The following is an 11,977-nucleotide window of genomic DNA, read 5'->3' on the forward strand; positions in this document are numbered from 1 at the left end:
GTGTGATTCAGCTGCTTCTCATATACGACCAACAACAAAAAAAAAAAAAAAAAAAAAAGATGCTTCTCATATGAGCTAGGCCTTCTTGGCCATTGCAAATCATTACTCTGCTAGCAAGTTTACCAAAAATGAATCCTTGCTGTTTTTGTTTTTTTTTTCATGGTATATAGTATATGACAGTTCAATACAAGTTTTTTGAGCAGAGGAAAGGTAAGGAAAGTCGTCATGTGAGATCGTCAGTGGACTGTAGCCCACAATAGGATCCACACTCTTCGACGATTGATAGTCACCCGCGTATGCCATGTCTTGTATGAGATCATATCCCTAGCAAAACTTTTTTATCCCATTACTTCTTTTGTTACTTTCTTGCTCAAGTGTGTTGAGAAGGGTGTCATTAACTTTGTCTCAACTGAAAATGATTCTTTCTTTTGAGCTGGAAAATGATTCCATTATAAAATGTTGGAAAGTATTCTATAAACCTGTTCAAGAGCCTCCTTACACAGACAAGTATAATTATAATGAGACGCGGTGGTTGGTGGCTCTTAACGTTTCATTAGTGTAATCGAACTAATTAGCTTTTCTTTCATCTGAAGTCGAAGTTTTCTTGATTCTTTCCTACAATTATAAAGCTATAATTCATGTTCCTGAATGATAACACAAGCAATTAACATATTGTAAGTAAGCTTTTGGTCCATTGAATGGCGTAGGATATATAGATAGATTACGTACGTTGGAATAAAGGTCACGTGCAAATTACAATGCATGGCAGTATAACTAGTGGCACAAGAGCTGAGCTCAAGTCAGATTTTGCTTTTGTTCACTAGGAGTACAATCATATACATGGAATCCTAGTAAGAGGCATTTAGTGGAGAAAAATCGACTTTTATCGAAGCTTTTCAATGATTGAAGAAAGAATGCAACTTCTACCATCCAAAGAGGATCTGCTTGATTTGAAAGCACTTGTACGATAAGCACGCTCATGCCTGTTTTATTCCCCCTCTCCTTCCCTTTGAGGAGATAAAGTTAGGGTCTTGGAGCCAAGTTGAAATTAAAGTAACCACTGAATACATTTATAAAGTCATTTATAGTGGGGGCTTTATCAAAGACCCTTAGATGAGGCCGTATCTCTTAATCGTTGAATTAAATTAACGGCGAACAAATTTAATCCTACAATCAAGAGATAGGATCTCATCTAAGTAGCTTTAGAATAGGCACTCACTACAGAATTCTATGTATTTTATATACAGTCAAGGCATAAGACCATCATTTTAACAAGGCTCTCGTTCGCTTCAAGGCTTGAACTGTGAAGATCCACTCACTTGCAGGTTCTTTTCCGAATTTTAAGTTTTGAAGAAATTAAAATAATGAGATGAGAAAGCTTTGGGATACACTTATACCTACCGTCTTTCAGATTACTTAGAAAATATTTTTCAAAAGTACGCAATAAAATTACATCGCAGTTTTCTTTTTGGTCTTTGATACAAGGACATGAAGAAATTCAGACTTATAGATCTTTGTATTCTGAACTTTCACTTTACTCTCACAATCACCTTCTATGGTACATTGAACTAATTGTAATCAACAAATTATTGCTCAGTACAAAGGATACGCTAAAACGCTACAAAGCTAACCTATTAACATATGGAACAGAAAAATGGATGAACCATTTTTAGCTCCACAACTGGTGTCAACTTTGCATTATTTCACTTGGGTGAACTATATGCAGCTAGTTAAGCTATTGAATGAGAAAAATGATGGAAATCTATCACTGAACCTGTACAAAACCATCTCTGAGTATCTGATATCTTATATTCACTTCCGTGCTGCGTGATAAAGCTCCATGTAGTCGAGAGCTGGCTTGTTCCAAGACCAATCTTGCTCCATCACTGTCTTGCACAACGAGTTGAACCAATCCCGACCATCATACCAAGCAGAGATAGCCCTGAAAACATCGTTTATGAGTACTCCACAAAGAAACAAACTGAACAAATTTATTGTCCATAAAGGAACAGGGACATTCTTGAAACTTTTGTTTGAAGAAAACACTACGTTTTCCCAGTCATCAGCTAAATATAAATTTACACACCTATTCAGAGCATAATCGACACCAGCGGCGTCAGCTCCATCAAAGCTGAATCCATTTGGTTCAACACCCTGGGCATCTGCTCTCTCTTTGTCATGGTCAACATCAAATACAGTATCGTAAAGTCCTACCAAGAAATAACATTAAAATGGAAAGTCAAATTTAATATCGAAGTATGTTAAGATATTTTTTATATCACCGTGGTGTCTAGTGGCGAGCTACAAGCTTTCCTTTGGAGAGCCAATAATGTAGTGACAAGGTTACTTAGGAGCATATATCAATTGCAAAATAGAGTACATACACTATTAAAGCACACTCCTCATCAAAGACTGGTAAGGTACATACACACCTCCAGTTTTACGAACAACAGGTATAGAACCGTATCTCATTGCTATGAGTTGTGTCAGTCCGCATGGCTCAAAAATTGAAGGAACTAAGATGAAATCAGCACCAGCGTATATCTATAACAAAATCCAATTAGTCTGTTATTATGGCAGTGAAGATGTAAGAGGTCAATGACTCAGTATAAATAGAAAAATAAGTAAAACAGAATATAACTTTCACAAGAACAAACCAAATGTGAGAGTGGCTCATCATAAGTCAAACAAAGGCGCGCACGGTCACCATAAGAAGAATGTAATTGATTTGCCAAATTTACAAAATCATTTTGGATCCGAGGATCTGGAGCTGAACCAAGCAATACAACCTGCAAATCAGTAAGTTCCGTTTTAATTTAGAATTTGCTTTCCTACACTAGGAAATGAGAAGGGAGGATTGTCTTACTAGGAGAACATCCAGTGGAATTAAAGAACAGTGTTTGTGCAATATGAGGATTCAAAGTATAATAATTCACTCACAAAAAGAGAGGACACCCATGAAGAACAGTGTTTGTGTTAATATTCACTCACAAAAAGTGGGAGAGAGATGAAAGTAACCTGTCCATTGCGTTCCAAGGTACGCCAAATGGCATGCCTGATGAGATGGATTCCTTTCTGGTGAGTTAAGCGAGTAATAATACCTACTACAGGGAGATCGGCTGTTTTCAGACCAAGCCTTTGTTGCAAGGCTTCCTTGGCGGCTTGTTTGCCTTCAACAACATTTTCAGAAGTATATGATATCTGGAATGATATGCATTCTACACGTTAGACACAATTGTATTCAGAGTACTAGGGATCAAAAGTTACAAGCATAGTTGTGGCTAACTTAAAAATCAAGCACAGAGATTAGCATATGTTCCATCTTGAACCTCCAAAGAGACATTCAAGGGTACCCAACTAGTTAATTTATGATTCCACAATGCTTAGCAACATAACCCAAGTTGGTGATACAAACTATTGTTCTCCGTATCATGACCCTGGTATAACCAGCATCCTAATATATAGCCCAAGTACCAAACCCAGAGAATTCGGCAAACAGCTTAATACTTATTCCAAGAAATATATATAAAAAATCCTTAATAAAAGTTTACAATGGTTAAATGCGAATAGAACAAAGAAAGTATTATTTACTTACAGGAATGAATTTATCATTGTACGGATCCCAGATATCTTGATCAATTCCATTTATTATACCATGGAACTTGTAGAGATGTGGAGCAATTGCAGGATTTCCAGCAACCTCCTTAGCATAAGTGTCGGATACCTGTTGATTAAAGATGAAGGACTCAATTGATATTACAGTAATTTTCAGGAAATGAAACAGCAACCATCATGCGTAAAGGATTGGATTGTTGATATCACACTTCAATCAATTTAACAATTGACAGAACAGAAGAGCATAGAAAGGTGATTCCAGGGCCTACTAAAAGGGAAAATGTTCGAATTCCAATAATTGGCATTGATAGGTCTGCTCCTATTATTCACAAAGGCAAAGTATCCTAAAATAAAATAAATAAGGATAAAATGAGAGTTTTAGGAAATTTTTAAGTACTTACAGTTGTGGCCTTGTCTGAGTATCCCACAGCTTTTCCAATAAAGTGCGCTCCAAACTCAAGGTTATGAATTGTGAAGACAACCCGAGCTTTACTAAGACCATAATGCATGTAATGATCTTTATATAACCAGGCAACAGGTGCGCTAGACCAATCATGGCAGTGAATGATATCCTGCCATCAGAAGCAACAATTTCAAATAGCTACCCTCAGTAGCTATCCTCGGATTCACACACACACACACACACACACACACACACACACACGCACACACACACACACACACACACACACAAACCAGTACAATGCCAAAAGAGCCATATATTAGCCAAAATATGATTTGACTGTTCCATATACATAACTTCCTCTTGTGTAATTGACCTTAAATCTACTTTTTTTTTTTCATAGGCAGTTTTCTTTTATCACCATTTGCATATGTCTAGATATATTATAAAAGTAGGCAGAAGAACCAACTTCCACTGCTAGTAGGATTAATTGAATTTCTCATAGTATATATAAACTGCATGAGTCAAGCACTGAACTTACAGGATGAAATCCACTTTGGAGTAAAAATTCTAGAGCAGCATGGCAAAAGAAACCAAATCTCTCTGCATCATTCTTACAACCATATATGCAACCTGTATAAAAGAATCTGCAAAGAGGAAAGGAAAAAGAAATTCTTGTAAAGAACAGGTTGCTGGATCCAGCACCATGGCAGTATTATTTGCAAGATAATCAACTGTGAACATCCCGGAAATGAAATTGAAATACATATTGACCATTAAAACAGAAAATAAAAGGTAGTGAACTTGATAGAAGTAAAGGTGAAAACACATATGACGGTTTGTGACTTTGAAGGATGCGGAAGAGGACATGTACCTATTTTGAGGCTCCAAAAAGTAGACTGGAACACCTTCCACTTTACCAAACCAAACTTTTATTTCAGTTCCGCCCCAAGAATAGCTTCTGTTGTACTGGAATTCCTTCACCTGTATCAGAGATTCAGAACACAGCCATTTAGTAACTTAGAAACAAAATTCATCCCCAAACTAAGGTTGAAGAAGAACAAGTGAAAAAACAGCACAATCTAAGAACTCAGCAATAAGTGTCAAAAGATAAACTTACAAGGTGGGGTTCAACAATGCTCTGATAGTGCCATAAAGCCAAAAAAGAAAGAAAAAAAAAAAGTTGCAAAATCTATGTAAAAAAAAAAACCAAGAACATGAAATCATTTTTTTAAACATTTTTCACAAGAATCCAAGAGGCACCCCATATTTCAAAAATTCCATGAAATGGACCTCCAAGACGGGCAGGCCTGGCCAATGCCCACAAAAGGCCTTATAGTGAGCATTCTAAAAATGCAAAAGAAAAGAAAGAATGCAAGCGCTCCATGACAGGAAGAAAGAAAAAGGTAAAAAAGCAGATGAGGTAAGAAAAAAAACAGAAACGAAACTTACATTGCTAAGGTTCAAACAGTCATACTTAGGAAGAATAATGTCAACATGGTGATTTAAGTCTTGCACAGCTCGGGATAGACTAGTAACCACGTCACCAAGCCCTCCAACCTAGAATAGATGTTGTAAATAATGGAGGGGATAAAAAAGAAATAAACAACATCAGTAGGGTCCTTATATGCAAGAAAGTACATACTAGATACTGATAATGCATCAGTTCACATGGATATTACAATTCATGGTGGCCATGAACAAAAAATTTCATCCATTGAGATTAAAAGGATTAGAAGGGAACTAAAACAATTAAAAAATAATAGATATTAGGAAACTAATTCTGCACAGAGTGGACAGTCAAGTATCATAGTAGTAACACAGTAAGCTGTTGTGCGGCCAGAAAGTGAAGAGTAAGATAACTCAAAATGACAGCCCAATTTGAAAGTAGTAAGAAAATTGAAAATAATGTGAAACATCTATTGACAGTTAAATACACTGAAGGTATAGAAGTGTTTCATCCAACATTGAATTAAGTTAGTTGCTAAACTTGCCTTTGCAATGGGAGCCATTTCAACAGAAATATGCACAATGTGCATTGGTGACTCCTTCAAAACTCCTCCAAACACCGGAATGTGGTAATCCATACCATTTTTGTTGTCAAAGAGTCCATCATCATTTTCCTTCTCAGAGAAAACAAAGTCCATCACGTATGCATCGAGCGGAACTTTAACTGTAGAGACATCAACAAATAGTTTAGCTGATAAAGTAAAGTTTAACTTCGTAGCCTCACATTGAGATGCTTAGACATTAAAATGGTTGCAAAAGGGTCAAAACCAATATGCCAAATGAGCTAGCTTCTTTTCATTCTTTATATGTTGACATTCCTTGTGGTTATGTCACTTGCCTGTGCATAGGATCCATTTTATAGTAAGACATTCATTTAAATAAGACACTTCTTAAAAACTCCTCCTTAATCTTAAGGAAACGTCAGCATAAAGCAGGGGAATAAAATTACCAAAAAAAAAGATTTCGGTGGATGTATTATTATAAATCAAACAGAACTGAAGTGCATTATAACTTCAATGGTTTATGGGCATATATGTATATATCGACCGGGGAAGGGGGAGTAAAAGGAAACAAGAGATTATTTAACCACTTGCACTGAAAAGATAGACCATATAAACATCAAATTGTTCTTATTAGAAGTATCTATAAACTCAAACTCACCAGTTGTCTTGACATGAGAACCAGTCTCTGCAGGTAACATCTTCTGTGGTGGCAATGGACCCTTGCGATGGGTCCAACGGTTAAAAGAGCCTCTGAACCAAACCTCAGGCTTTCCATTCAGAACTGTACTGGCAGGATTGTAGAAGACCGTTGCCATGCTTCCAGCTTGAACATCAAGAGGCTCAGTGTACACTATATGCTTCTGAGACAGCAAAAACCTTTTCAAAGTTCTTTCCTTCATTTCTGCTTTCATACGTGCTGTTCTTTCGGCCTGCGACAAGAGAAGAGAAATGGAATCGTGAAGTAATATGCCATAAGACATATTTGAGAAGTTGAATCCCAAAGTTGGCAAGATAAAGATAATAAAATCTGAACAAATAAACATGGAGAGAGAGAGAGAGAGAGAGAGAGAGAGAGAGAGAGAGAGAGAGAGAGGAAATCTCAAGTACCGATTGGCAACATTTTAAGGATAGTCCAGAAAATCCACACTCATAAAAGAACAAACACTAGAGGGACCCACCAGTCAAAACCTAAGAAGGTGGTCTGAGTCTCACATCATGCAGGGCTCAATCTGATTGTTCTAGATGTAATTTTCAGTAAAACTCACCTTGGCACGTATTGCCTCCTCCCTTAATCTCCTCTCCTCCTGGACCTTACTATATATCTTGTGTTCTTCCTCAACCCAATATAGTTCCTCAGGAATGGACTTTGGAACTATAGAATGGAAATCATGGCGGTGGTTGTTATCATATAGAACAGCATTTTGAGGTGGTCCATCGGCAAAAACCCAATCCAAGACAACAGCTTGATCAGGTACAACAACTACAAGAAATAAAGTTGACCACAAGGATGTTGTTTATAACATGCTCTACCAGCACCAAACAGAAAATTACAGATTAAAGGAAATAGAACTACGGAAAAAGAGAAAGCCATCTCCAACAATTTACAACCTTTTATATACGTTAAAGGAAGAAAAGGACAAGAATATAAAAGAACACATACCATTGGCATACCACCAGTCACCATCCTTTTCCTCAGAGCTAACTAGCCTCTCAACAATAGATAATCCATCCTTCCAATTATTATGCCCCCCATGAATCCATAGTTCCTTAGCATGAGCAAGAGGACCTGAGCTTCGGTTATAGTATAACTTCACCAAGTCCTCACCTTTAAACTCACTAGGCTCTATGTACCAAACATTCTCTACAGACCTTACACCCTTCTTGATCAACTCTTGCACCATTTTTCGTCTCCTTTCGATCTCTGCTCTTGCCTCTGCTCTGTCAGCTTCACTTGCTGCCTTCTCTGCTTCAATTCGCCTCTGCTCTTCCGCTTGCCTTTCCCTCTCAGCTTGCTCCTTTGCAAGTTTCTCCAGTTCTTTGCGCTTCTCATCAAGCAAGAAATCTTCAAATGCAAAGAGGTCCATTCCACCTTCCACGGCTATGCAGAAATCTTTCTCATCATTATTGTCATAAATATTTTGACCATTGAAGAAAACAAAGTCTATCTTATATGATTCTTTAGGAACATGAAACTGGCAAGACCACCAATCCCCTTTGAGTTGTGTTTTGTTCAACCTGAAGGTAAAAGATTTCCACCGCCAGTCATTAAAGGCTCCCATTATGAGAATCTCTGGCTCATTGCTTAGGGTGGATAGACTTCTATTAAGAAAAATATCTATACCTTGATCAGGTTTCACCACCTGAGGATAGACAAAGATTTTGTTCCCTCTTAAGAAGTTCTCCTCAGCAAGCCTCACAATCTCCTCTTTACGCAATTTTTCTTCCATTTCCAACTTTGATTTTAAAGAAGCTTCATCGGTTAACTTTTTATCAGTATCAGTGCCTTCGTCATCCACAGAGTCATCCATCTTTCTTCTAGCCAAACTCTGTTTGTCAGAAAGTATTGCTTCTGCCACATTCTCATCACCACCCTCGGAAGCTGTTCCTTTTGGCTGTATCTCTGCCAAGTCCTCAAGGACCTTATCTACACTCCCATTTTCTATCCCTTGAATACCTCTAGCAATATCTGACGGTTTGCTAATTGAAGATGATCCCTCAACTTTACTACTAGTTTCGCCAATTCTTTTTTCCTCAACATCATCCTCTTGTGAAGGTTCAACTGCCCATTCTCCTTTGGTCTCAAATCTCAATTCAATTGTTTTCTTGTTGGGCCCAGCAAGTTCACTGGATTTTGAAGATATAGAACCCTTTTTATCCCCATTACTCTTTTGATTCGTCTTCTGGACGCTAGTTCCTACTGGAATTTTTGGCACTAATCCCTTGGGACCAGGGCTGTTAGTAGGATTGGTCACTTTTCTCTGTCTCCTCCTTGAAGAATCTACCAAGTTACAGAGTCGGATTAAGCTAAAAACAACAAAGACAAATTAAGGTCAAGTAATCCACTTCAAAACTAAAAAAAAACGATGAGATAACTCACCAGCTGAACTGGCAGTAATTTGGTATGAAACCCCACTTGCCAGGTCTCCTTTGAACCATGAAGAATACTGAAATCAAACGTATAAATAAGAGAGGTTCAGTTTAAGATGCAGCAGTCACTAAAATGGCCATAGTTAAGTAATTTTATTCAGAAAAACTGATTGGAAAAGTAAAAGCCATCATTACTCAAAAAAGAAAATTATTACAATTCAATCCTATCCTGCAGTAAAATCAACTGAACAGTGAGTACCCGCCAAGAAAAAAGGACATTAATTTCATCAATAAAGCTTACACTTCTCCAGAAAATCTCCTATCAATAACACCACCACAAAAAGACCCAGGAAAAGTATCGATGAACAAACATTTAAACAGTTGTCGCTAGAAAGGAAAATACCAAATTACAAAACTAGACCGCAAAGATCAAAGAAACCCACAATCGTGCTCTCTACAGAAACACATACTCTTACATGGGTGTGATCAACACCAAAAAACTCAAGGAAAAGGAGAAATTTCAGAACAAAAAGAAGAAAATGCACACCAGAAACTATACATATATGCCAATCATAAACGAAGCTGATTACTCGTAAGAAATGGCTTAACTCTTCCATGAGGAGAAAACCCAGTAAATGGTTTGAGCTTCAAATTGGTTCCTCTCTCTTGGAAGACCGTTCGCCAGCTGAGTGGCCTCTGTGCTTGCAAAGACATTATAAGAATGTTTGTTCTGCTGCTTGGTCCTTCGAACACAAAATATAATCCGCACTGATCAGCAAGCCATTTCTCGAAGGCTCCAACACTGAACTTATCAAACAATTAAATAATAATAAATATCAAATATCTTGATTTATATATAATAAAAAACCAAAACCAAGGAAGAAAAATAATAATAATAAAAAAGTGTTAAAATGCTGTGGTTTCGGCTAGCAGAGAAGAAGCCTGCACTCTCAGCCACGTGTGTGCAATTTTTCATAATGCACGTTATTAATTTGTATTTTAAATCGGGACCGTTGATTTGCATTGGTCTTTGCGTTCATTGGTGGGTTTGTGTGTGATGTGGCAGAATTTTTGAATTTTCCAAGATTTTGGAAAGGGATTTTTGTTTTTTTTCTAGAAAAGAGATTTTTAATTGGTAGGCTTTAGGGAGGCTATTAGCATGTGATATAGGCTACCCCATCAGAATTGATGGAATCAATCAGGAATTGCCACGTTAAACGCCAACAGGCATGTGACAACAAACTTTCCTAGGTTTTTTTTGGTTATTCCTAGGAAGGAGGAGCAAGCATTATAAAATAATTTAATTACTATATATATATATATATATATTTTTTTTTTTTTCGGTTTGAAACTATCAGTCCCGATCTCTTGGACCACAGGAGTCCAAGAGATTGTGGTCACCCACCATTGGATATTAATCTAATGGTTCAAAATGATATATATAAATGCAATATGACATAAATGATTATTACCCAATTCAAGTCATAAATGAGTGAACCATTGAATTTACATCCAACGGTGAGTGACCATAAATCTCTTGTGTTACATGAGTCCAAGAGATCAAGACTGTTGAAACTATATATTATTAATCAACCTTAGTTGTCCTTCTGATCACTTCTAAGGTTATGTAAAGAATCAGTCCCGATCTCTTGGACCACAGGAGTCCAAGAGATTGTGGTCACCCACCGTTGGATATTAATCCAATGGTTCAAAATGATATATATAAATGCAATATGACATAAATGATTATTACCCGATTCAAGTCAACCGTTGAATTTACATCCAACGGTGAGTGACCATAAATCTCTTGGACTACAGGGGTCCAAGAGATCAGGACTGTGTAAAGAATACTGTTTAATAATTACATGCACAAATAAAGTGCCTAGAGAGGGAGTGCAGCTCTCGTAGTTGTTGTGGGTTGTGATTATTTGTCTCCAAGATTAATCTTCACCATGCTCTGCCATGCCCAGCATTGATGTTGGCAGGCCAAAGGCAAAGGGTGTAAACCAGGAATATTCTCTAGGATGGGCTAAACTTTTTCCTTCTGTCTTTGTAGTAGAGTGCTAAAACTAAAATACCTTGAATTAGTCGGTATTCTTTAATTTGTTAACTGTGTGATACAACTAAAGGTTAGCATATCTTAGATTCAAAGAATGTCACCTCTTGAATCATCTACCAGAAAAAATTCTAAACCAAAAAACTATAATAAAATGCAAACCGTAACCATAAAGGAAAAAACATCACATCGAAATGAATTGGCATGAAGGCAAGAATTTGAGTACAACAGCAGCATGCTTAACTCAAACAACAAATTAAGAAGAACTCACAAGATAATTATTTGATGCAAGCATTCATCAACAAATGTTCAATAAGAGGATATGAAGAATAGGGAAAAACAAGAAACTAGAGATGAGGGATAATATAAGTCTTACCTTAATCAGAGAGACTGAATAAATTGAAACCAGAGATGGAACTGGTTTTCAAGACAAAGGCAGCCAACGAAAGATAGAGGGAACAATGAATGGCCGAATGGGAATTGACACCGAACAATGTGGGAGGGAGAAATGGGGTTTTGTTTGGTTGAGATTCGAAGATTAAAAAGTGGCTTTTCTCATTGGGGTTTTTCGAAAAGCTATAATTAATCAATGGTCTAAATCTAAAGTGGGTTGGGTTGGAAGGGTTGGCTTTTTTGTTTGTGGGTTGAAGTGTTTAAAAAGATTGGCTAAGCTGTAGCCCGACCCAATTAACCAATAAATTAATGATTCTATCAAAGAAAGAAATCTATACGTCTTTCTAAGAAATTTCCCCTTAAATTTTTTAGTTCTAGAAGCAAGCTTTCTGTGATATCAAGTCAGTCTGA

The 11,977-nt window shown here is 37.0% G+C and overlaps 1 protein-coding gene across 4 annotated transcripts; it reads right to left on the reverse strand.

Annotated features, from left to right (window-relative positions):
- Window positions 1–1,405: 1,405 nt before the first annotated feature.
- Window positions 1,406–11,668, reverse strand: LOC117624346 (starch synthase 3, chloroplastic/amyloplastic). 4 transcript variants are annotated; one of them, XM_034355531.1, is made up of 17 exons: window positions 11,550–11,668; window positions 9,727–9,919; window positions 9,128–9,194; window positions 7,691–9,028; window positions 7,296–7,510; window positions 6,689–6,959; window positions 6,013–6,191; window positions 5,471–5,578; window positions 4,893–5,002; window positions 4,560–4,665; window positions 4,017–4,187; window positions 3,596–3,724; window positions 3,019–3,201; window positions 2,658–2,789; window positions 2,433–2,544; window positions 2,087–2,210; window positions 1,406–1,942 (listed from the first exon to the last, which is right to left on the reverse strand). In XM_034355531.1, exons 2-17 carry the CDS (start codon window positions 9,829–9,831, stop codon window positions 1,813–1,815), a joined length of 3,480 nt encoding a protein of 1,159 aa, XP_034211422.1. In that variant the 5' UTR covers window positions 9,832–9,919; window positions 11,550–11,668; the 3' UTR covers window positions 1,406–1,812. The 4 variants fall into 4 exon arrangements, with proteins under 4 accessions (XP_034211422.1, XP_034211424.1, XP_034211423.1 ...); XM_034355533.1 differs by having other exon boundaries at window positions 9,727–9,860; window positions 11,550–11,647; XM_034355532.1 differs by lacking the exon at window positions 11,550–11,668 and adding an exon at window positions 11,445–11,462.
- Between the last annotated feature and the right edge of the window lie 309 nt (window positions 11,669–11,977).

This window comes from Prunus dulcis, chromosome 4, assembly GCF_902201215.1.
Source record: "Prunus dulcis chromosome 4, ALMONDv2, whole genome shotgun sequence".
Taxonomy (NCBI): Eukaryota; Viridiplantae; Streptophyta; class Magnoliopsida; order Rosales; family Rosaceae; genus Prunus; species Prunus dulcis.

Excerpts from the sequence above, each read along its gene's own strand:
- LOC117624346 (XM_034355531.1), bottom strand. The coding sequence starts at position 9,831 with ATGTCTTTGCAAGCACAGAGGCCACTCAGCTGGCGAACGGTCTTCCAA. Across the intron at positions 6,192-6,688 it reads TTCTCATGTCAAGACAACTG|TTAAAGTTCCGCTCGATGCA; the intron begins GTGAGTTTGAGT and ends ATGTCTCTACAG. Across the intron at positions 4,188-4,559 it reads TCCAAAGTGGATTTCATCCT|GATATCATTCACTGCCATGA; the intron begins GTAAGTTCAGTG and ends TTCTGATGGCAG.